This window comes from Drosophila rhopaloa, unplaced genomic scaffold (assembly GCF_018152115.1).
Source record: "Drosophila rhopaloa isolate 14029-0021.01 unplaced genomic scaffold, ASM1815211v1 contig_3, whole genome shotgun sequence".
NCBI classification, from domain to species: Eukaryota; Metazoa; Arthropoda; class Insecta; order Diptera; family Drosophilidae; genus Drosophila; species Drosophila rhopaloa.
The window spans coordinates 15,524,394-15,547,353 of record NW_025335123.1 but is presented as its reverse complement, the minus strand read 5'-3'; the positions used below and the strand labels follow the sequence as shown (position 1 = coordinate 15,547,353).

The window sequence follows — 22,960 nt, the reverse complement described above, 5'->3', positions numbered from 1 at the left end:
AGCGCAGCGCAAAAAAAAAGCGAAGCGAAAAAGGCGAAACAAAAACAAAACACAATGCCAGGCAAATGAGAAAATTACATCCCTTCATTTGTTTAGCACACACACATAAATGCGGAGAGGGTGAAAAGGGGTGGGGGAGGTGGTGAAAAAGAAGAGACAGTCATTGTTTTTTCCCCTTACCCCCATTATCCACCTTCATCTTCATCATCAGCTGTGGTGGCAACCTCATTTTCTTATGCGCCCTTTGTGCTCTTCCTTCTTTTCCCCCACACCATCTTCTTCCTTTTCCCCCTTCGCCCTGCGAGTGTATGAGTGTGTGTGTGTGCGGGGTGTTGCCTTATTGTCATTGTCCTGCTGCCGTCGTCGACGTCGCTGCCAACGCCGCTGCCGGCAGCATTAAGTGATTTGAATTTTATTATTTACAGGTACTTTTTATATACAAAACAATACAGGCACTGTGGAACAAATTGCGGGTAGAAAAATAAGAAAAATTAGAGAAAAACTAAAAGAACTTAGGTTTATTTAAATACAAAATGTGATTAAAAGAATGGTTACGAACAAGAAAACATATTGATATGGGATTTTAAAAAGGTGTATTCTATTATAGACCTGATATTATTAAATAAAATAACGCGATTCAGATTTTAACATTAAGTATATTTAAATTATTTAAAAAATAATATTTTAGCTATTAATAAAATCAAAAACTTCTTAAGAAATTGACAAGTTAGAAATTAAGATATTTTTATTTAATAAGTGTACATGGACTTAGAAAAAACATTTTGACAATAATCAACCTTAATGATGCAATACAGATTTTAAAAATAATTTTCCTTTTAAATATTTTTTTTTTTGTTTTATAATATTCCGTTCCCACTGTAGGCAAAACAACAACGCTTATAAGGTTTTTGTGCTTGTGCCGTAATTTAACGATGTCAAAACGAGAAGACAATAAACAACAACAATTCGGGGAGAAAGGAGAGCCGAGGGAGAAAGCTTTAGCTGCAACAAATCAGAGAGCGAGATTAACTTTCGGAGGATGCGCAACGTGGTCCAGGAAAGAGGGAGATGGCAATAGCCAAAGTGAGTGAGAGAGAAGGGACGCGAGAGTTAATTGTAAAACAAATAAAATAACTAAATCGTAATACTAAAACAAAAAGTTTTCAAAAAAATTACTTAAAAAATGTACGATGTAAAAATCATTTTTTGTGCTTAAATTATATTTCAAAGCAACAAGTAAGCTCTAAAAAATACAATTAGCTGGGTTTCAAACTGTGTGGGTGAGGTCCTTAATTACAAGCCGAGTCGCAGACGCACCCTCACACACATACAAATTCAAATACAAATACATGCATATATTAGCCCGAGTCCTTTGGCAGCTGCATAAAAGCCGCAGAATGCTGCCTGCATTTCCACAGTCGTTGGCTAAACGCTTAGCGAAAAGCAGCTCTTCAAAAGACAAAACTTGAATATCCTCTCCTCGCTTGCAAGCAATTTTTTTTGGTGGCGCCAACTGGTTGCAATTTAAAAATGTAATTTTAAAAAATAATTTTTTTTTGTTTCGTGTGTCGTGAGTGAACAAAGTTAAAAAACTAAACAAAATATATCAAAAAAACAAATTGAAATACAAAAAAATTATTACAAAAATGTAATAAAATAGATCATCAAAATAATAATAATAATAATGAACAGTAATTAGTACAAAATCTAAGACCAAAATTTAGAAACTTTACAACAAATTTTTTTGGTGAAGAAATTTCGTTAAACAAAATATATTAAATAAAAGTTTAAAAAAAGTTTGAAAAAATTTCACATGTATAATGTTCGTTAATATTTTGAGTTTAAGGCTAAAAATAAACATTAAACTTTTTCCAGCTTAAAATATAAAACCAAATAGACTAACAAACGCGAGAAATCCAATCAAGAAAACGAAGTTTTCCACATAAAATAACGCTAATAATGGCTGGTCCATTTATATCGCCGCTGCCCGGCGATCTGCTCACGGAGTACATGTTCGGGCGGAGAAGACAGCGCCGGAATCGGACGACCTTCACGCCCCAGCAGCTGCAGGAGCTGGAGGCCCTGTTCCAGAAGACCCACTATCCCGACGTATTCCTGCGCGAGGAGGTCGCTCTGAGGATCAGCCTCAGCGAGGCGCGCGTCCAGGTGAATCCCCTTAAGGAGCAGGCAAAGTATCCCGCCCATCGATATTCGAACTTCAAAGGAATTGCGAATTCAAAATTAGTAGCATACTTTTTGGGGCAGTTTCAATCTAATCTCTGCTAAAATATTAACAGAAATGTTATTTTATAGATGGACTTCCGCATCCTTTAATATGTAATTATTTAGTTTTATTTTGTATAATATTTTAATATTATATTTTTTGTAAGTTATCCAACAGCCTTAAATATCATTTAATATTTGCAATTAAAAAACTAAGTTCATTGGTTTTTAAATTTTAGACCACAATTTAAATCCAGTTTAATGATTGTTACATTATTTTAACATTTGATTGCTAAAATCGTTGACTGGTTAAAGCAAAGGAAAATATTCTAAATACTGTTGTCCAAAACAGATTTCCATATATTTTAATAAATCCTCAGTTAGTAAACTAGGGAAAATATATTGATTTACGTTTAATGAGTTAAAAAAATAAAATTAGACGAATCTGTTTTTTTTTAAATAAAGCAAAAGTATTTTAGCAGAATTGTTTCATTTAAAACCGACGATAAATTTTATTTTGGGAAAAATTTGAAGATTACTCATAACTTGAGTTACTCTCACACTTTGAGTTGAGATTTTTAAAAGCTCATCTGTAATTAAAAAATAGTTCATTTATGGTTTTAAGTGGCTGTAAAATAATTCTCTAATTGACATTTTATTGATCATTCCACTCATTATTAAATGGGTTCTAGAATATACTTTAAAATTCCTATTTTTTTAAGTTATATCATTAATTTGTGGAAATATATACAATTTAAAAATTTTATATAACTCCTGAGGAGCTATAATTAATTCCTGAAATTTTCGAATCCATTGTGTCTTTTCCAGGTGTGGTTCCAGAATCGGAGGGCCAAGTGGCGCAAGCAGGCGCGATTGCAGCTGCTCCAGGACGCCTGGCGGATGCGCTGCCTCAGCCTGGGCACGCCTCCTGTCATGGGCGGCGGGGCGGGCCAGGTGGGAGGATCAGGTCCGGCTCGACCGCCCAGCCAGACGCCCGAGAACCTCTCTGCCGGCGGCAAGGACTCCGACATGGGGGAGGTGAATAATGGACCCAGTGCCGGGAGCTTCACCATGATGCATCCGGCATTCCAGCAGCAGCAGCAGCAGCAACAACAACAGCAGCAGCAGCAGGCACACCAGCAGGCCCAGGATCAGGATAAGCTATCGAAGACCTACACGGAACTGAAGCTCTACAAGGCGCCCACGCACGGCATGGAGCTGGGCGGGATGGCCGCCCTTTCCGGGCACTCCGATGAAGGATCCGATGGATCCGATTCCGAGGAGATCGATCTCACCTCCGGCGCCTGTATCGATTTCTCACAGAGCAGCAAGCTCCAGCAACAACAACAACAACAGCAACAGCAACAGGGCACTCAGGCATCAGCGGGATCGGCGGAATCGAATGGCGTCCTTTAGACATGGATAAAGAAACAAATAGAGGGTACAGACACGGATGCGGATGCGAATGCGGACACAGATAAAGATACTCATACCCGTACAGTGCTCACTCGCCGCATTAAAAGTTTCCCATGGGCAAAACATATTTGAATATTTTCCCATGATATTTTTTTAATTTTCCCAAAAATCTAAGAATGGAAGTTAATCACCCCTTATGAATTAATAAAGAAAAAGATTGGAAAGATATATGTTGACAGCTTTAAAACTTTGAAAGATACTTCCTAATATATCATTTCAAATTTGGATATTGTAATTAATTTTACTAATAATACAAGGAAAGCAAAACTAAACAAATATGCAGTTGGACATTTCAAAAATGAAAGTTTAAATTCGAACGACACTGTACACATAAATTTGGATATGGCGATGTATATAACGGACATTTAATGTGCATTTTATTTAATCATTAACATCTGTATAAGGTTTTTTGTTTAGCAATAAAGAAACATTGTAAGAAGACCCATGAGTTTTTGCTCTTATAAAATTTAAATAAAATAAATACGGATTGAGCCAAATAAAAATATCACTTTCGAAGTCAATTCGAATTTATAAGTAATACCAACCTAATTAAATAAGAAATATGGGAGTTATTATATATTGCATAGCAAACAGATGAGCTATGAATAATTATGATATATATTTTGTCCCTAGCTGAATTGAAAATGGTAATGTTATTAACAAATACCACCAACATGAATTAATTTTTAAGCTTTTTATTCGAATCATTGTTACAATCAACTTTGGATGTTTTTTGAAATTGCCCCAAGTCAGCAGAAAAAAGAATCTGGAAATGAAATATTATTAGGAAACATGTAATAATGTCAAAATTTAAGTGTACTCACGGCTTGAGCCCAACCCGCATATTTTCCATGTAGTTTTTGAAAATGATTCGAAACCTCATCGTAGATCTTTTTGGAAATGTTTTTTTGACCGTTTAGATGTGGCAAGTAATACTTCTTTGCAATGTTATAGATATGTATGTCAACGGGCACGGATTCCAAATGGTCCAGTGACATGAGGCAGATGCAATCAGCCACCTTATATCCGATTCCGGGAAGCTGGGTCAATTCCTCCCGAGCTTTTTCGAACGGCAAGCTCTTCAGCCTTATGAACCAGGCTTGTCCATCTCGTTTCTGGATCTCTTGTAGGGTTCGTGCTATAAATTTGGCCCGATATCCGAATTTAGCAGTTCGTAACTGGTCGTTGAGTTCGTTGCTCGAGATCCCTTTAAATCTATCAATCACAGGAAATGAATACTCATCGGAACCATTAAAGTGGCCAATCTTAGTGCCAAATGTTTCACAAAACCACTGGATCATTGCTGATATCCTGGAAATAATGAATGCAGTGAATGAAAGGGTACAACCACGCATTTATATCCCTATTCTTACCGCTTGATATTGTTGTTTTGACTGCACAGGAAGCTAAAAATGTTCTCAAATGGCTCCTGAGCAAGAACGCGGACAGGCTTGCTTAGAAACTTCACAAAGTTATCATCTCGGCTTAACCAATCTTTTTGGTTATGGTTTAAATTGAAATCGACGCGAAGATAATCTGATATTAAAGATGTGTAGTTCACTGCTTTCAATGGAGTGGTTCCGTACGCCTCGTAAATTATGCAGGACTTTTCCTGTTCCAGCACCCAGTAGGTGTTGAAGGCCACTCCGCAGTACTTCGTTCCATTGGCATCAGGTAATGATCGCCAACTAAAATAAAAAGAAATTGTTATTGTATTCTTGTTTGTCAGTGGTGCAAAATACTTACCGAAAACTTTGACCGCCAAGCAAAGTTCTTTCTAAATCACACTCCTTTAAGGATAGTTTTATTTTACCACGCTGTTGTAAAATTGCTTTCATGATGAGATTCTTAGTACGCAATTTCGTACGTAAAGGCGCAATTTAATGTATTACTTAGGACGCTTGCTTTTCATTTATTAAATGTAAACTGAACATTTAGTAATAAAGGATAAGCTCAAACCAAAAACATAAACATGTTGCTATTAACAAGCAATCAGCTGTTCACGTTTAGGGTATTCCCCTATTCCCATTAACTTTCAATCAGCTGTTTTTCCAGGTGTTGTTAAGGGTACCCGTTTCTGGTACCCAATTGAGTCCCTTTAATAATAAGTACCTTTAATAAGAAGAGAATCCAGGCAAAGGTAATCCAATTGTGCCAGTCAAATAGATATTTAAATGTTTCACAACACTTTGATATTTGGTTACGATGCATTTGACATTGGTTGAATTAAGATGGCCACTTGCAGTTGGATTTCTTTTTATTTCCATCATACTAAAAATAATCTTGATATTTTAATATACGTAAATGGAAATAAAAAATCATGGAATCATAAATGTATCACATCATTTATTCATTATTTGACGTTGGCCCAATTTAAAAACACTACAAATAATTAAACAATTGTCAAGTACCTAAATAATGCTAACTTGACAAGTTATTAGGTACAAGTGGTTAGAAACATTCTGGCCTAAGTAGGGGAATACCCTAATTATATTACTCAGCCGTTGCTTTTCCACAGTCTTTCTTTGTTTTTGCTATCGAGCAGTCCATTAAATGTTTCCAAATAGCTATTAAAATGTGCCGCATTATTCTGGTGCTTCTGCTGATCGTGATCCTGATCATAGGCTATGTCTGGTGGAAACCCACGGCCGGGGGCACCAATCCGGAAGTCCTGCCCGTCGTCCTGTGGCACGGAATGGGCGACACTTGCTGTGCGCCCTTCAGCTTGGGCGGCATTATGGACTTGATCGTGGAGGAGACCAAGGGCGGCTACGTGCGCTCCATGGAGATCGGGGGTAATATCTTGCTGGACTTCCAGAGCGGCTTCTTCCTCCATCCCAACGAGCAGGTGGAGTACGTATGCAAGCAGCTCCTGCAGGACGAGCGCCTGGCCAAGGGGTACAACGCCATCGGATTCTCGCAGGGCGGCCAGTTCCTGCGGGCGGTGGCCCAGCGGTGTCCCACTCCGCCGATGAGGACCCTCGTCACCCTCGGCGGCCAGCACCAGGGCGTCTTCGGGCTGCCCATGTGCCCCACGCTCTCCGAGAGTACCTGCGACTACATCAGCAGGCTCCTCAACTCGGCCGTCTACTCAGAGTGAGTCCTGGGGTGGAGCCCCAACTATAAACCACCCAAAACCATATTATCGGACGAAGGAAGGCCTAATAATACTACTCGATGGTTTTTTATAAGACAATATATATGATAAATTGAATACTTCAATTATCAATCTTCTAACATTCTGATAACATCTAATCCCAACATTGCCAAAATTTGGGTTTCGATAGAGTAAGATAGAGTGAGTTACGAAGATACTAAAAGATCTGATATTATTAGATACAATTATGACCTTTGCAACCTTTTTGCCAACCAGGCTTTTTTGTTGATTAGAAGAAGTAATGTAATGTTTAAAATGTTTAATGTTTATAGCTTATAAAAAATGCTATATGTGCAAAGTTCTCTGCTTCTTTAAAAGCATTTTTTGGATATATGTATGTATAAAGCCCCACCCCCACTACGTCTCCATCTCTTTCTAAACTGTGTTTTTTACCCCTTCTTTGTAGTGAGGTGCAACGTAATTTGGTGCAGGCCACTTACTGGCACGATCCGCTGATGGAGAACCATTACCGCCTGGGCAGTACATTTCTAGCGGATATCAACAATGAACTATACCTCAACGAGTTCTACATAGAGAATCTCCATAAACTAAAAAAGTAAATTTCCAAATTTGCATAAACATTTGTTTCTAAAATAATTCAATCAAACAATTTGCTCTGGTAGATTTGTAATGGTGAAGTTCCTGAACGACACGATTGTGCAGCCGAAGGAGTCTCAGTGGTTCCAATTTTACACCAGCGGACAGGACAAAGTCATCCAGCCTTTTAAAGAGAGCAAAACCTATCAGGATGTACGTAAATACTTAGTACTAAAACTATCTAGTTGAAACCAACAAAGTATCTATTTAAGTATTAACTACAATTCGTTAATTGATATTACTTCTATTATTATTAATATTGATATTATTTGTGTTCTAATCAGATTCTTAAAAATTTAAACATTTTAGAGAAGTCGAAATCAAACAAGAAATACCCCTTTATGTCATAAATATATTTTGATATTATTTCATTTCATATTTTCACCTACAGCTGCGCTTGAAGAAAATGGAAGACGAAGGAAAACTCGTCTTCCTCGGCGTTGAAGGTGATCACTTGGCCATATCCAAGGCTTGGTTTATCAAAAACATAGTGCCTCTCCTACTCGAAAATTAGGATGGTCTCAAATAAAAACGAAACATGTGATAGAGAAGAATTTGACAAAGGAGAGCTTCTACCTTCGATCGGGACATAATGTTCCAGACTTTAGCTCATAATGTGCCCATGTTTTGATATAATATATACTTTTATACATGTTTAATTAGATTTTTAATAAATTCAGTTGGGACATATAAAATGTGTTGGTTTGCTTTTCTCATTTTCACGCTTTAACTGTGTAACTAATTAACTTAAACGTTAGAATTACGTCTCTTTTAGATGTCTTAAGTAGTTGTGCCCGATATTTCTCTGAAATATTCAATGCAAGGCAACCGCGTGCTCCGACTAAAATGATTCCATACACGTAACCATATCGTAATTACTCCGTATATATATATATGTTTGTTAGGTATATATAACGCTATGTACATGAGGCAAATAACAAAAGCAACTTACAGACAACCATAGACAGATATAAGTTTACATATAGAAATAGTTTAGATAGGATTCACTTTTCACAGGCGAGTGGGCGGAGGAAAATGCGTGGTAGGATGGGTAAGGATACGAAAGGAAAGGAGCGGTGAGTGCAGAGTATCGAGAGAGGACCCGAGCCATATGGCAAGCAGATCATAACTTGGACTTTGGATTGGTGTTGCGGGCGAAGAAGATTTCCGGGTCCTTGTGCGGACGCTGGATCTCGCGATAATTGTTGACTATCTTTTTGGACTCATCTTTGGGACACGATTGCAAATTGCGAAACACCTGAACCTGCAAAGTAAGGGTAAGTTATACATTTTAAAGTTCCAAATTAACTGGATTAGTTCTCAAATCCAAAAAAGCAAAATGGGTAAAAAAAAAACTGACAAGAAATCAAAGAATCAGTTTCAGAGTTCTTTTAAATCGCAATTTTCTTAACTCCTCAGGTTTAGGATCGGTTTTATGATATTTTTATGAATTTGAGACTTATTCCGGTGGGATGTAAACTCACCTGGCCACGCGAAACGTAGATGGGCGTGCGGTATATGATCCAGGTGACACTTTCAAAGTACGGCGCCGTTGTTAGCGAGCCCTTGTACGTGTAATAATGTTTGCTCAGCTCCTGCAGTCCAATCCACGATAGGCAATCTAAAGAGCAGATAGACAAAACAATACAATTACTTGGCTAAAAAACTGGGCTCTCAGGGACTGGTAGTAGTCAATTTTAGAACATCAATGTAACAAGTAAAATATGTAAAATCAATCTAAATTAGGTTTTGAATGGAGTTGTTCTTAAATCAAGACATTTTTCAGTTCCCACAGTAAAGTGAATCCTCAAACGCACCGGAATCCAGCGACGCACTCGTGTGGATCTTCTGAACGATACGGATGCCCTCGGTGATCTTCTTGAACTCCGGACAGTCCTTCTCGCCGCAGGCCTGGATGAAGAAAGCGACCACGGCCAGACCGTCGGGCTTGTTCTTGGCCTCCGCGAAGTCCTTGTACTTGGCATTGTAGTGGACCGCGTGGGCCTCCATCGAGTACTTCATGCCCTCCAGCGTGTGTTCACAGCCGGACTCGTCGCAGTCCGACCAGTGGAAGTGAAGCTGCTCGAAGACGTACATGTCCGTGTCCAAGGCACCACCGATTACGTATGGCTGCTGCTTTCGTTTGCTGAAAGTGACCATCGCGGAGGTGCCAGTGTTCTGGACCCGGGCCACGCCCACCGGCTCCCAGTGGCCGTGGTACTCCAGCGGATCCACATCGTCGATGTGCTCGATGGCACGGTTGCTGATCTCAATGGGGGATTGCACGGGCATTGCTCTCTCGCTGATTCCTCCTGGGATTAAATTATGCTAAAAAGAAGAATAACATTTGTTTAATATTTGGCAGTCGATAAACTGATATATGATATTTAAATGAGATAAAAAGCTTGCCTTTTACAAAAATCTTCAGAAGCTAACTTAACTAAGGATAGTAAAATGTTTAGTAGCAATCCTCTTAAACATGAATTGCAAAACATTTACAATTGATATATAAACCTTTTTCAATTGTAAGATATTTTGAATTCGTTTGTCATTTCATGTTTTATTTTTGTTATAATCCTATACTGTTATCTACCATATAATTTTTATTGTGATATATTATTTTTTTAATTTTGAATAATATATGAGGATTTTAAAGGTTTACAGTACTTCATTGACTTTCTTTCCTTAGGGAATACATGGGAATATAAGATCAAAAGCGAAATCATATTCTTAATTAAGATTGTTACTTCAATACGATATTTTTATAGACAGCTTTAAATTATATTTAGAAACGAACATTCATGCTTAATCGTTGCTCTTGAATTTATAATTCTTTTTAGGGGATTGAAATGATATGATAACATGGGGACCTATGGGCTTAATCTGTGATCTCATTGTCATTGTCATTTGCATAGCAACCTTTTTCCAGTTTTAACTCCTAATCCAAACTCCTAGCACCGATTCCTAGCACAGATCCGTTCCCGATCCCGATCCCGTTCCCGTTCCGATTCCTCTTCCTCCGACGACTCCCTATGTAATGTGGGCTGCGTTCAGGTATTTCTTCTTCCGGAGCTTGTAGACACGCCCGCGATCGTCGGCGCTGGCGTCCAAATGCTCGGCTGATGACAGCAGCGCGGCTCGCGGCGGCGGCGGCGAAGTCGACGTCGTGGTGGCGACTGCTCCGCTGGGCGCTCGCGTCTCGGAAAAGTTCTCTATGCCGGCGCCTCCAACGACCGACGCCTGCTCCTCCCTTTCAGATCCGTGGATTAGCTAAATCCGATTGGATGTGCACCTGGAAGAGGTAAAGAAAATGCGATATAAGGCGTGAGTCTATAAGCTTTATATTATCTTTTCTTAAAGCGTACATAATTAAATGTCTTTACATTAAAAAAAAAAGGTTTATATTGCATTTAACCAGAAGGCAAAACAATAGTAGAAAATGTCCACGCTTGTTGGAATTAAAACTTCATTCAAAGTTCTGGAGATATATTTCAACGTTACCAAGAACACAAAATATTAAAATATTTAAATTAATTGTTTTGATGCACTTTGCACTTGGTGAAAAGATTTTAGGCCTGTTTGAGTAGTTGTGAATTTCTTACTAAAATCTTTAAATCTTGTATATCAGCTTCTCCTTTATTTATTTGATGAAATACATAGGTAATATAGAGTTTCTAAAAGCGGAAATTTCCCGAATCGAGAGGGAAACGGGAGTCGGCAATTGAGGGCCACGGAATCAATTAAATGTTTAGCAACTCGCGTGTCGGGAAATCGCCCTTCGCCTCCGAATGGAAAATTGATACCGCGGCCAATGCAGTTTTACCCGCCCACCAGCGTTAGGTCAACCATTTTTGTAATTAAGTGCGTTGGCGGACGGGAAAATGTCTTAATATTCAATGGGAACTTCCTACATTTCCAACTGCTTAAATATTCTGGCGACTGAAGTCCCGCAAAGTTGTCATCCTTGTTTGCTCAATTTTCCTCGTTATAAAGCAATTTTATCTATTGATTTTCACTTTATTTTCACTTTTAATAAAACACAATTGACCGGGGCTACGAATGGAAAACGTTGGCGCAATTAAATATTGATTGGCAGAGAAATTCTTGCAATTGAGGCGAAAAAAAGTTTTATATCTATACAACGGGGGCTTAAATTTTGTAAAGTTATGGACTCTGGAAGTCCAATTTTGAGTTACTCTGTTACAAGACATCGAAAAATTAGAAATAACTAACATGAAAATGGGTCAAAAATTTGACCAACGTTAAATCGAAAATTTTGAATGCAGATTTTTAGAGGATCGAATCACAAGTCTTTAGAGGTATGCCACTTTGGAATCGGATTAAATTTGGTAAAGTTATGGAATCTAGAAGTCCAATTTTGAGTCACTCTATTTCAACACATCGGAAAATTAGAAATAACTAACATGAAAATGGGTCAAAAATTTGACCAACGTTAAATCGAAAATTTTGAATGCAGATTTTTAGAGGATTGAATCACAAGTCTTTAGAGGTATGCCACTTTGGAATCGGATTAAATTTGGTAAAGTTATGGAATCTAGAAGTCCAATTTTGAGTCACTCTATTTCAACACATCGGAAAATTAGAAATAACTAACATGAAAATGGGTCAAAAATTTGACCAACGTCAAATCGAAAATTTTGAATGCAGACTTTTAGAGGATCGAATCACAAGTCTTTAGAGGTATGCCACTTTGGAATCGGATTAAATTTGGTAAAGTTATGGAATCTAGAAGTCCAATTTTGAGTCACTCTATTTCAACACATCGGAAAATTAGAAATAACTAACATGAAAATGGGTCAAAAATTTGACCAACGTCAAATCGAAAATTTTGAATGCAGACTTTTAGAGGATCGAATCACAAGTCTTTAGAGGTATGCCACTTTGGAATCGGATTAAATTTGGTAAAGTTATGGAATCTAGAAGTCCAATTTTGAGTCACTCTATTTCAACACATCGGAAAATTAGAAATAACTAACATGAAAATGGGTCAAAAATTTGACCAACGTCAAATCGAAAATTTTGAATGCAGATTTTTAGAGGATCGAATCACGAGTCTTTAGAGGTATGCCACTTTGGAATCGGATTAAATTTGGTAAAGTTATGGAATCTAGAAGTCCAATTTTGAGTCACTCTATTTCAACACATCGGAAAATTAGAAATAACTAACATGAAAATGGGTCAAAAATTTGACCAACGTCAAATCGAAAATTTTGAATGCAGACTTTTAGAGGATCGAATCACAAGTCTTTAGAGGTATGCCACTTTGGAATCGGATTAAATTTGGTAAAGTTATGGAATCTAGAAGTCCAATTTTGGGTCACTCTATTTCAAGACATCGGAAAATCAGAAATAACTAACATGAAAATGGGTCAAAAATTTGACCAACGTCAAATCGAAAATTTTGAATGCAGACTTTTAGAGGATCGAATCACAAGTCTTTAGAGGTATGCCACTTTGGAATCGGATTAAATTTGGTAAAGTTATGGAATCTAGAAGTCCAATTTTGAGTCACTCTATTTCAACACATCGGAAAATTAGAAATAACTAACATGAAAATGGGTCAAAAATTTGACCAACGTTAAATCGAAAATTTTGAATGCAGATTTTTAGAGGATCGAATCACAAGTCTTTAGAGGTATGCCACTTTGGAATCGGATTAAATTTGATAAAGTTATGGAATCTAGAAGTCCAATTTTGAGTCACTCTATTTCAACACATCGGAAAATTAGAAATAACTAACATGAAAATGGGTCAAAAATTTGACCAACGTTAAATCGAAAATTTTGAATGCAGATTTTTAGAGGATCGAATCACGAGTCTTTAGAGGTATGCCACTTTGGAATCGGATTAAATTTGGTAAAGTTATGGAATCTAGAAGTCCAATTTTGAGTCACTCTATTTCAACACATCGGAAAATTAGAAATAACTAACATGAAAATGGGTCAAAAATTTGACCAACGTTAAATCGAAAATTTTGAATGCAGATTTTTAGAGGATCGAATCACAAGTCTTTAGAGGTATGCCACTTTGGAATCGGATTAAATTTGGTAAAGTTATGGAATCTAGAAGTCCAATTTTGAGTCACTCTATTTCAACACATCGGAAAATTAGAAATAACTAACATGAAAATGGGTCAAAAATTTGACCAACGTTAAATCGAAAATTTTGAATGCAGATTTTTAGAGGATCGAATCACAAGTCTTTAGAGGTATGCCACTTTGGAATCGGATTAAATTTGATAAAGTTATGGAATCTAGAAGTCCAATTTTGAGTCACTCTATTTCAACACATCGGAAAATTAGAAATAACTAACATGAAAATGGGTCAAAAATTTGACCAACGTTAAATCGAAAATTTTGAATGCAGATTTTTAGAGGATCGAATCACGAGTCTTTAGAGGTATGCCACTTTGGAATCGGATTAAATTTGGTAAAGTTATGGAATCTAGAAGTCCAATTTTGAGTCACTCTATTTCAACACATCGGAAAATTAGAAATAACTAACATGAAAATGGGTCAAAAATTTGACCAACGTTAAATCGAAAATTTTGAATGCAGATTTTTAGAGGATCGAATCACAAGTCTTTAGAGGTATGCCACTTTGGAATCGGATTAAATTTGGTAAAGTTATGGAATCTAGAAGTCCAATTTTGAGTCACTCTATTTCAACACATCGGAAAATTAGAAATAACTAACATGAAAATGGGTCAAAAATTTGACCAACGTCAAATCGAAAATTTTGAATGCAGACTTTTAGAGGATCGAATCACAAGTCTTTAGAGGTATGCCACTTTGGAATCGGATTAAATTTGGTAAAGTTATGGAATCTAGAAGTCCAATTTTGAGTCACTCTATTTCAACACATCGGAAAATTAGAAATAACTAACATGAAAATGGGTCAAAAATTTGACCAACGTCAAATCGAAAATTTTGAATGCAGATTTTTAGAGGATCGAATCACGAGTCTTTAGAGGTATGCCACTTTGGAATCGGATTAAATTTGGTAAAGTTATGGAATCTAGAAGTCCAATTTTGAGTCACTCTATTTCAACACATCGGAAAATTAGAAATAACTAACATGAAAATGGGTCAAAAATTTGACCAACGTCAAATCGAAAATTTTGAATGCAGACTTTTAGAGGATCGAATCACAAGTCTTTAGAGCTATGCCACTTTGGAATCGGATTAAATTTGGTAAAGTTATGGAATCTAGAAGTCCAATTTTGAGTCACTCTATTTCAACACATCGGAAAATTAGAAATAACTAACATGAAAATGGGTCAAAAATTTGACCAACGTCAAATCGAAAATTTTGAATGCAGACTTTTAGAGGATCGAATCACAAGTCTTTAGAGGTATGCCACTTTGGAATCGGATTAAATTTGGTAAAGTTATGGAATCTAGAAGTCCAATTTTGAGTCACTCTATTTCAACACATCGGAAAATTAGAAATAACTAACATGAAAATGGGTCAAAAATTTGACCAACGTTAAATCGAAAATTTTGAATGCAGATTTTTAGAGGATCGAATCACAAGTCTTTAGAGGTATGCCACTTTGGAATCGGATTAAATTTGGTAAAGTTATGGAATCTAGAAGTCCAATTTTGAGTCACTCTATTTCAACACATCGGAAAATTAGAAATAACTAACATGAAAATGGGTCAAAAATTTGACCAACGTCAAATCGAAAATTTTGAATGCAGATTTTTAGAGGATCGAATCACAAGTCTTTAGAGGTATGCCACTTTGGAATCGGATTAAATTTGGTAAAGTTATGGAATCTAGAAGTCCAATTTTGAGTCACTCTATTTCAACACATCGGAAAATTAGAAATAACTAACATGAAAATGGGTCAAAAATTTGACCAACGTCAAATCGAAAATTTTGAATGCAGATTTTTAGAGGATCGAATCACGAGTCTTTAGAGGTATGCCACTTTGGAATCGGATTAAATTTGGTAAAGTTATGGAATCTAGAAGTCCAATTTTGAGTCACTCTATTTCAACACATCGGAAAATTAGAAATAACTAACATGAAAATGGGTCAAAAATTTGACCAACGTCAAATCGAAAATTTTGAATGCAGACTTTTAGAGGATCGAATCACAAGTCTTTAGAGGTATGCCACTTTGGAATCGGATTAAATTTGGTAAAGTTATGGAATCTAGAAGTCCAATTTTGAGTCACTCTATTTCAACACATCGGAAAATTAGAAATAACTAACATGAAAATGGGTCAAAAATTTGACCAACGTTAAATCGAAAATTTTGAATGCAGATTTTTAGAGGATCGAATCACAAGTCTTTAGAGGTATGCCACTTTGGAATCGGATTAAATTTGGTAAAGTTATGGAATCTAGAAGTCCAATTTTGAGTCACTCTATTTCAACACATCGGAAAATTAGAAATAACTAACATGAAAATGGGTCAAAAATTTGACCAACGTTAAATCGAAAATTTTGAATGCAGATTTTTAGAGGATCGAATCACAAGTCTTTAGAGGTATGCCACTTTGGAATCGGATTAAATTTGGTAAAGTTATGGAATCTAGAAGTCCAATTTTGAGTCACTCTATTTCAACACATCGGAAAATTAGAAATAACTAACATGAAAATGGGTCAAAAATTTGACCAACGTCAAATCGAAAATTTTGAATGCAGATTTTTAGAGGATCGAATCACGAGTCTTTAGAGGTATGCCACTTTGGAATCGGATTAAATTTGGTAAAGTTATGGAATCTAGAAGTCCAATTTTGAGTCACTGTATTTCAACACATCGGAAAATTAGAAATAACTAACATGAAAATGGGTCAAAAATTTGACCAACGTCAAATCGAAAATTTTGAATGCAGACTTTTAGAGGATCGAATCACAAGTCTTTAGAGGTATGCCACTTTGGAATCGGATTAAATTTGGTAAAGTTATGGAATCTAGAAGTCCAATTTTGAGTCACTCTATTTCAACACATCGGAAAATTAGAAATAACTAACATGAAAATGGGTCAAAAATTTGACCAACGTCAAATCGAAAATTTTGAATGCAGATTTTTAGAGGATCGAATCACGAGTCTTTAGAGGTATGCCACTTTGGAATCGGATTAAATTTGGTAAAGTTATGGAATCTAGAAGTCCAATTTTGAGTCACTGTATTTCAACACATCGGAAAATTAGAAATAACTAACATGAAAATGGGTCAAAAATTTGACCAACGTCAAATCGAAAATTTTGAATGCAGACTTTTAGAGGATCGAATCACAAGTCTTTAGAGGTATGCCACTTTGGAATCGGATTAAATTTGGTAAAGTTATGGAATCTAGAAGTCCAATTTTGAGTCACTCTATTTCAACACATCGGAAAATTAGAAATAACTAACATGAAAATGGGTCAAAAATTTGACCAACGTCAAATCGAAAATTTTGAATGCAGACTTTTAGAGGATCGAATCACAAGTCTTTAGAGGTATGCCACTTTGGAATCGGATTAAATTTGGTAAAGTTATGGAATCTAGAAGTCCAATTTTGAGTCACTCTATTTCAACACATCGGAAAATTAGAAATAACTAACATGAAAATGGGTCAAAAATTTGACCAACGTCAAATCGAAAATTTTGAATGCAGATTTTTAGAGGGTCGAATCACGAGTCTTTAGAGGTATGCCACTTTGGAATCGGCTTGAATTTGGTAAAGTTATGAACTCTCGTACGTCTGACGTCTGTAATACCCATTTAAAAATGCAGTCTTGGTTATAAAACCCTATATATTAAACAAAAAGTGATTTCGTGGCAGGTGTCACATAGTAATTAAGATAAGAACTTGGAAATCTGGCACATACGGTATGAAAATTACACATTAAATAACTTTTCACAGGTTTTGGGTCAATGAAAGTTATTTTTTGGCTTAAAAACTTAAAACTCACTTGTGCACTTGCTTATTGACTTTTGATTGGAACGTCTAAAAAAGTCCAAGAGAGGGCCATAAAGTAAATTATACTTCTATCGATTTATGAACTGCCTAATGCGAGATTAACACGAGTAATGTTTAATATTTGGCAACAATAAACTCAAATATGATTTTAATTGGCAGTTTTATAATCCACCGGCAGACGCACTCAGAGATATAGGAACGTACACACTCGTAGTTATAGTCAGACATACAGGTGCAAGTGTCAAGAAGTCGATTCGCAGACGTGTGAGGGGCTTATCGCCAGCCGATAGGAACTCGAGCTATATATTTACGACAGACATAATGGGGCGACTCATATAAACGAGGCGATCATAACGAAAGCATTTCCAGATAACTCCGATTCCCAATCCGATCCAAGGCTGGACTAAAAACTTTCGGCCTCAATTCGATCCACTTCAAATACGAACCAGAAACTTCCAGAACGACTTGACTCAGCTGAATTTCAAATTGCATTGGTCATTGGCCTTTTTACCACACAGAAATGCGAGAAATATACATATGATATCTTATCTGATATCTGATTATTTGACTCTATACTTTGCCTCCGACGTCACGGATACATATTCCATAAAGATGGCCAACTCTTTCTTTCGATGCCTATTTATTTTCTCACGTGATTTTCGATTCTTTTTCCCAAGATCGATCAGTTGTGGGTAACAAACAGTTTTCAATTAAAGAATTTCTTTGCTATCTTATCTAGAATTTTACGTATTTTTTACTCTTATTTGCTCGTCGGATGATTCCATTTTATTAATTAATAATGCCAGATATTTAATTGACTTTGTTCTTAGACGTACATTTATTTCGGTTTTCTGAGAGAACCTATTTTATATTTATTTATCCAAATTTCCTTATCAAATTGTTCTTTTTCTATTTTCCCTTTTTAGTTTTTAATGTGGCGTGCTAAGGCCATTGGATAACATGTTTTTTAACTTAGCTATTTCCAGTTTTAACCGACATTACTATTTGACATATAGAAGCACCTGATGTTTTTGTCCTTATCTTATCCAAGATATATATGATGTTTTGTGTATTTCTCTGACATCCATTTCCATTTATCTTGTATTTGTATGATGACACAGTGTCTGCGAATCGCTTTAATTTTAAATTGTTTTTAACGATTTTGCGTAATATATAGTTATATACAGTTCTTAAATTACATTATGCTCAGATCTATTTTGTTTATATATTTAATGGGTTTTTGGACAGTTTTAAAGAGTTTAAATCCGTTTTTAGCAGAGTATATTTGTAATGGTCAACAAATTTGCGAAGTTTTTGTTTATTTTAAGTTGATTTCATTTTATTCTAGTAAATGAAATACTTGAATACTTTTCATCGCTTTATTTTAGTTTTCTTATCCATTTTATGAATTAATTTCATTGCTTTTCGTTATTTCCTTGTTTTGTTTTGTTTTTCATGAGTCCTTTTTCCAAATTTCCTTTCCAATTTATCTAAGAATTGAAAGGTTTTTCGTTATCCACACGTAGACAGTTGCGACCTAAAAATGTACCAAGATTAGAAATGGTTTATAGTTCGAGATATCTGGGTTTTCTTACCTTCTCAAATCGGGTTCCAAAGTCTTCTTTTTCTACCGCTGCAGTTGGACTGCTTACATGTCCGTTGTTATCGCACTTAACTTTTTTACTATCTGCATAAAATTACACAACTAATGGTGGGTAAACACACACGAATAATCGTATTTATAGACCAGCCGGTATTTGTTATCATTATGATAGAATTTGCATAGAGTGGAGAGGATTTTTTTTCGGACATCGATAAGGTGGCAGGCGGATTGATTCGATGGGTGGAAAATTAACGGAGCCGAATTCAAGTGCTGGATTGATTCAAGTGGCTCGAACACGTCAACAATGGCCTTGGAGGGGCTGCGATCTGGGTGCGGGATAAGGGGCGTGGCCAAGGGAGAGTTAGACATTTCCACCCAGATAAAAACGACATGAGTGATTGTCATGTTTTTACTATCAAATTGCCTTTTTGATTTCCGATTCGAATCAAATTTTGCAAAATTAATTTTTTTGCGTTCAAAGTGTACATTTGAACTTTGATAATGATATGGTGTCATAAACTAAACACCAAATTCCAACTCATTTGAATCATTATCTTTTTTATTGCCATGTGAGCGTTTAATGAATAGGAACAAATAAAACAACTCATTAAGCTGGGATTTACTAGTTGTAGATATATTCTTAAGAAAAAATTGTATTTTTAAACTTAAAACTTAATATATTAATAAGCTGTATATTGACATCGAAACAAATTCCTTGAATAAACCTACTCATCTAATCCAACTAGTTCTATAAATCCCGGACTTCACTAAAAGCATATGAATAAATTGCATGTTGTTAAAAATATATTTTTACTTTGTCCCACAGCTCTAATGATATTTTCGTGTATCATCCTTTTTTTTGCGTGTAAATTCCTCTTAGCGAGATAATGTTCCAGCAAACGTCAGCAATTTCACTTAGTTGATATCGAATCGGGGCTTATCGCGCCAGATGAACGACTTGTGCGTTCGGATCGGATCACTGTTTCTGGGGTGGGCGTGTGGAGTCAGCGGAATTTATGCGGTCGCAAGTGGCCGTGAAATGGGCATGTACTACACATGTACATACAGTGACCGGTCGGACCGAAATACTCCGCAATAAATAAATGTGGTTGGGTTAAGTAATTGCATTGACCGATGGCCCCAGTGAGCAAATAAGTCAACAAAACACCACACATAGTCAAAGAAACACATGGATAAGGTCGCAATTTCGGGAAAAGATGCCTTGCCTTGGGTTCAGAAATATCCCACAAGACTTTGGGCAAAATTCTGTTTAAAGTAATACTTTCCAAATCCAATTGTATGGAGGTTGGGGCAAATTCGATTTTTTGGATCTTAGGAGAACGGATGAAGAGTTCCAGGAGCTCAGGTGGCGAACCATTTCCAGCTACCTATGACCTCATTCATCCATCAAACGCGTTATCCAACTGGCCGTCCAACTAGCATTATATATGGGCAAGTCAACGTTGACGAGGCGGCAGAAGGAGCAACAGGAGCCAGCTATCGACCAAATAACAAATATCCTAACGACTCAAATCCCCTGAAAGTCAGAGGTGGGGGTTTACTAAGCTAGACAAGTGCGAAATACGGGAGGATAGGTATATTTAAGTTTGGTTATAGGTTTGGAATACTTTTATAGCAAATAACTAAAATATTGGCTTATTTTACAACAAAAAATAAAGGTTTGTATCAATCAATGACTCAATTAGAGTTGATATTGAGAGGTAAGTTTAATTTACTGGAAAATAAAAACTATACTAATGTTTCTAAATGTCTTTCTTTTCGAAAAGAACAATAAATTATTATTATTATTATAATCCTGTAATGCTAACAATCTAAAACCTCATTGAAGTTTTAATTGTCCGCTTTAATGACTTATCTAAGTTCATTACAATGTATATTTGGCATTTAAAAATAATATGCATTGCTCTAAATGCGTCCCAATTCGCAATTGGTTAATGCTATTAACACACTGACTCGAATAAAATATAAATAAAACATCAACAAAAAAACGATAAAATCGCTTTGTAAATACTCTTTTTGTTGGAGATAGAACCATAAACAAAAAAAAAGTAATTACCTAATCGTTTTAGTTTATTTAATAACGCGTTATTCATGTTTTGAGAACTTCTTAATGAGCCTTATCAAAAATATAAATACAAATTGAGAAAATACTCTTTCACTTCTAAAAATTTATTAATCCACTTTCTTATGGGTGCTTTTTACATTTGTTTTAAAAAAAGGTTAGCAAATTTAAGTTGGCTGAAGAATAAGTACCCTTTAAAATTCGAAGTAAATGTTTTTAACTAATAATTAAAGAGGCTTATAAAATGGCTTACATAATCAAATGGCCTAAGGAATAAAGTATATTCTAATAATTTATGAGACTTTATTATGGATGGATTGTTTACGTTTATGCCTGACTCTCCGCCCAACAGATGGCGCTTTTTAGACTTTTTTGTTTCCTGTTTTGGTTTTCATTGACGATTGTCACGCGACATTCATTATTGGATGTACTTTGTTAACAGGGTATTTTAAATTTAGTCACTGCATCAGCTGTTTTATTGGTGTTGTTTGCAATGGAATATAAGCAGGAAAAGAAATCGCAAGAGAAGCGTAAAAAATGAAGCAAATCAATAATTGTTTTTTTTGCCCCAAGTGCAGGGTCACACACACACACACTCTTAAAATTGACCTTCAAAGGGGAGAGAAGGAGAGGGAAAGAGAGTGTGAAATTCACGTGAACGAAAAATTTAGTTAGTGGGAGGGAGAGGGGATGTAAGATTATGATTAACGGAAGAACAAATACAATATGTAATAATGCCGCTGTCTCGCTCGCTTTTTCCACTCTATATGGTTTTTTCTCTCCACTCATTCATTTGCATTTTTTGTATTTTTGGGACGAGCGGCCGGCGTTGTTGTTTTTTTCCTTTTAAGTGTTTGTTTTTTTCCGTTGGCGGCGACAGACATTTTTAATAACTAACACACATACGCTCTCCTAATTTGCGCATGTTGTGTGAGTGTGTGTGTGCGCAGAGTATGTGAAGAAGAGGAAGAGCACGGAGTTTGGAAGTTTTTGTGTCATCTTATTTCGCTGGCTATATTTACCTGTTGATTTAGTTTGGCTTTTTTTGTCGGCCACCGCTTGCGATTTTCCTCTCCGCTCGGCGAAGTTAATTAGAAAACAATTGACATCGGCATTTATTTATGCTCGCAATTTCGCTTTTGCCGCACACCAACACACAGTTACACACGCACTGCGCAAAAACAAGAACAAAAACCATGTACGAACAGTAAACACGAAAATTTAAAGCGAGTTTCGTAATTTCACAACGTGAATTTCAATGCGCGCAGCGTGAATTGCGATTAGTAACTAAAAAAATCATTGCTACTCTTCGTTCATTTCAGCTCCATTCGTTCTAGTTCCGAAGTTTATGCGAGCCCTAAATCGCGAACTAAGTGTATTTCGATATTATTCTGCTTTTTGAGTGTATTTACACCACAATATTCCATAACATGGTTGAACAAATTTTAAAGTAGATATTTGTCAGTCAATAAGCCTTTCCCCACAGCTTGAACTATATTTTAGTGCACTTAAGATCTCAAATTTATGACGTGTGCTCATTTCTCACAAAAAGCACTAGCGCGTTCGATAAAATACCAAAGAACTGGTTCTCAGCGGAACGGAACTAGAATTTTAAACTGAATTCGGGATTTATATGATTTAAAAAATAACTTAAGTAAAATGTTTACATAAAATATTTTGATTTAGTCTTACATTAAGTTTAGTCAACTATAAAATAAGTGAAGAAAAGCGAAATAAAATAATATGTAAATTATATAAAATAGGTACAGTGATACCTACTTTTTTCAACTTTAAAAAAAAGCAAAAGAAAAAATCCTTAATTAACTCTTAAAATAATACAAAAATTTAAGAATATATTCTTTAAAAATGTTTAATTAATAA

At 36.0% G+C, this 22,960-nt stretch overlaps 4 protein-coding genes across 4 annotated transcripts; 2 read left to right on the top strand and 2 right to left on the bottom strand.

Annotated features, from left to right (window-relative positions):
* Window positions 1–1,436: 1,436 nt before the first annotated feature.
* Window positions 1,437–4,003, top strand: LOC108048490 (retinal homeobox protein Rx). Its single transcript, XM_017129218.1, has 3 exons — window positions 1,437–1,532; window positions 1,876–2,166; window positions 3,052–4,003. Exons 2-3 carry the CDS (start codon window positions 1,960–1,962, stop codon window positions 3,637–3,639), a joined length of 795 nt encoding a protein of 264 aa, XP_016984707.1. The 5' UTR covers window positions 1,437–1,532; window positions 1,876–1,959; the 3' UTR covers window positions 3,640–4,003.
* Window positions 4,004–4,279: 276 nt separating this feature from the next.
* Window positions 4,280–5,718, bottom strand: LOC108048488 (N-glycosylase/DNA lyase). Its single transcript, XM_017129216.1, has 4 exons — window positions 5,446–5,718; window positions 5,073–5,387; window positions 4,524–5,010; window positions 4,280–4,465 (listed from the first exon to the last, which is right to left on the bottom strand). Exons 1-4 carry the CDS (start codon window positions 5,535–5,537, stop codon window positions 4,379–4,381), a joined length of 981 nt encoding a protein of 326 aa, XP_016984705.1. The 5' UTR covers window positions 5,538–5,718; the 3' UTR covers window positions 4,280–4,378.
* Window positions 5,719–6,181: 463 nt separating this feature from the next.
* On the top strand, window positions 6,182–8,148 carry LOC108048489 (palmitoyl-protein thioesterase 1). The gene is made up of 4 exons (XM_017129217.2): window positions 6,182–6,795; window positions 7,263–7,412; window positions 7,480–7,606; window positions 7,845–8,148. The coding sequence occupies exons 1-4, from the start codon at window positions 6,275–6,277 to the stop codon at window positions 7,965–7,967; spliced, it is 921 nt and encodes a 306-aa protein (XP_016984706.1). The 5' UTR covers window positions 6,182–6,274; the 3' UTR covers window positions 7,968–8,148.
* A 174-nt stretch (window positions 8,149–8,322) lies between these two features.
* Window positions 8,323–22,595, bottom strand: LOC108048491 (carbonic anhydrase 2). Its single transcript, XM_017129219.2, has 5 exons — window positions 22,102–22,595; window positions 10,373–10,745; window positions 9,271–9,781; window positions 8,938–9,074; window positions 8,323–8,717 (listed from the first exon to the last, which is right to left on the bottom strand). Exons 3-5 carry the CDS (start codon window positions 9,743–9,745, stop codon window positions 8,577–8,579), a joined length of 753 nt encoding a protein of 250 aa, XP_016984708.1. The 5' UTR covers window positions 9,746–9,781; window positions 10,373–10,745; window positions 22,102–22,595; the 3' UTR covers window positions 8,323–8,576.
* Between the last annotated feature and the right edge of the window lie 365 nt (window positions 22,596–22,960).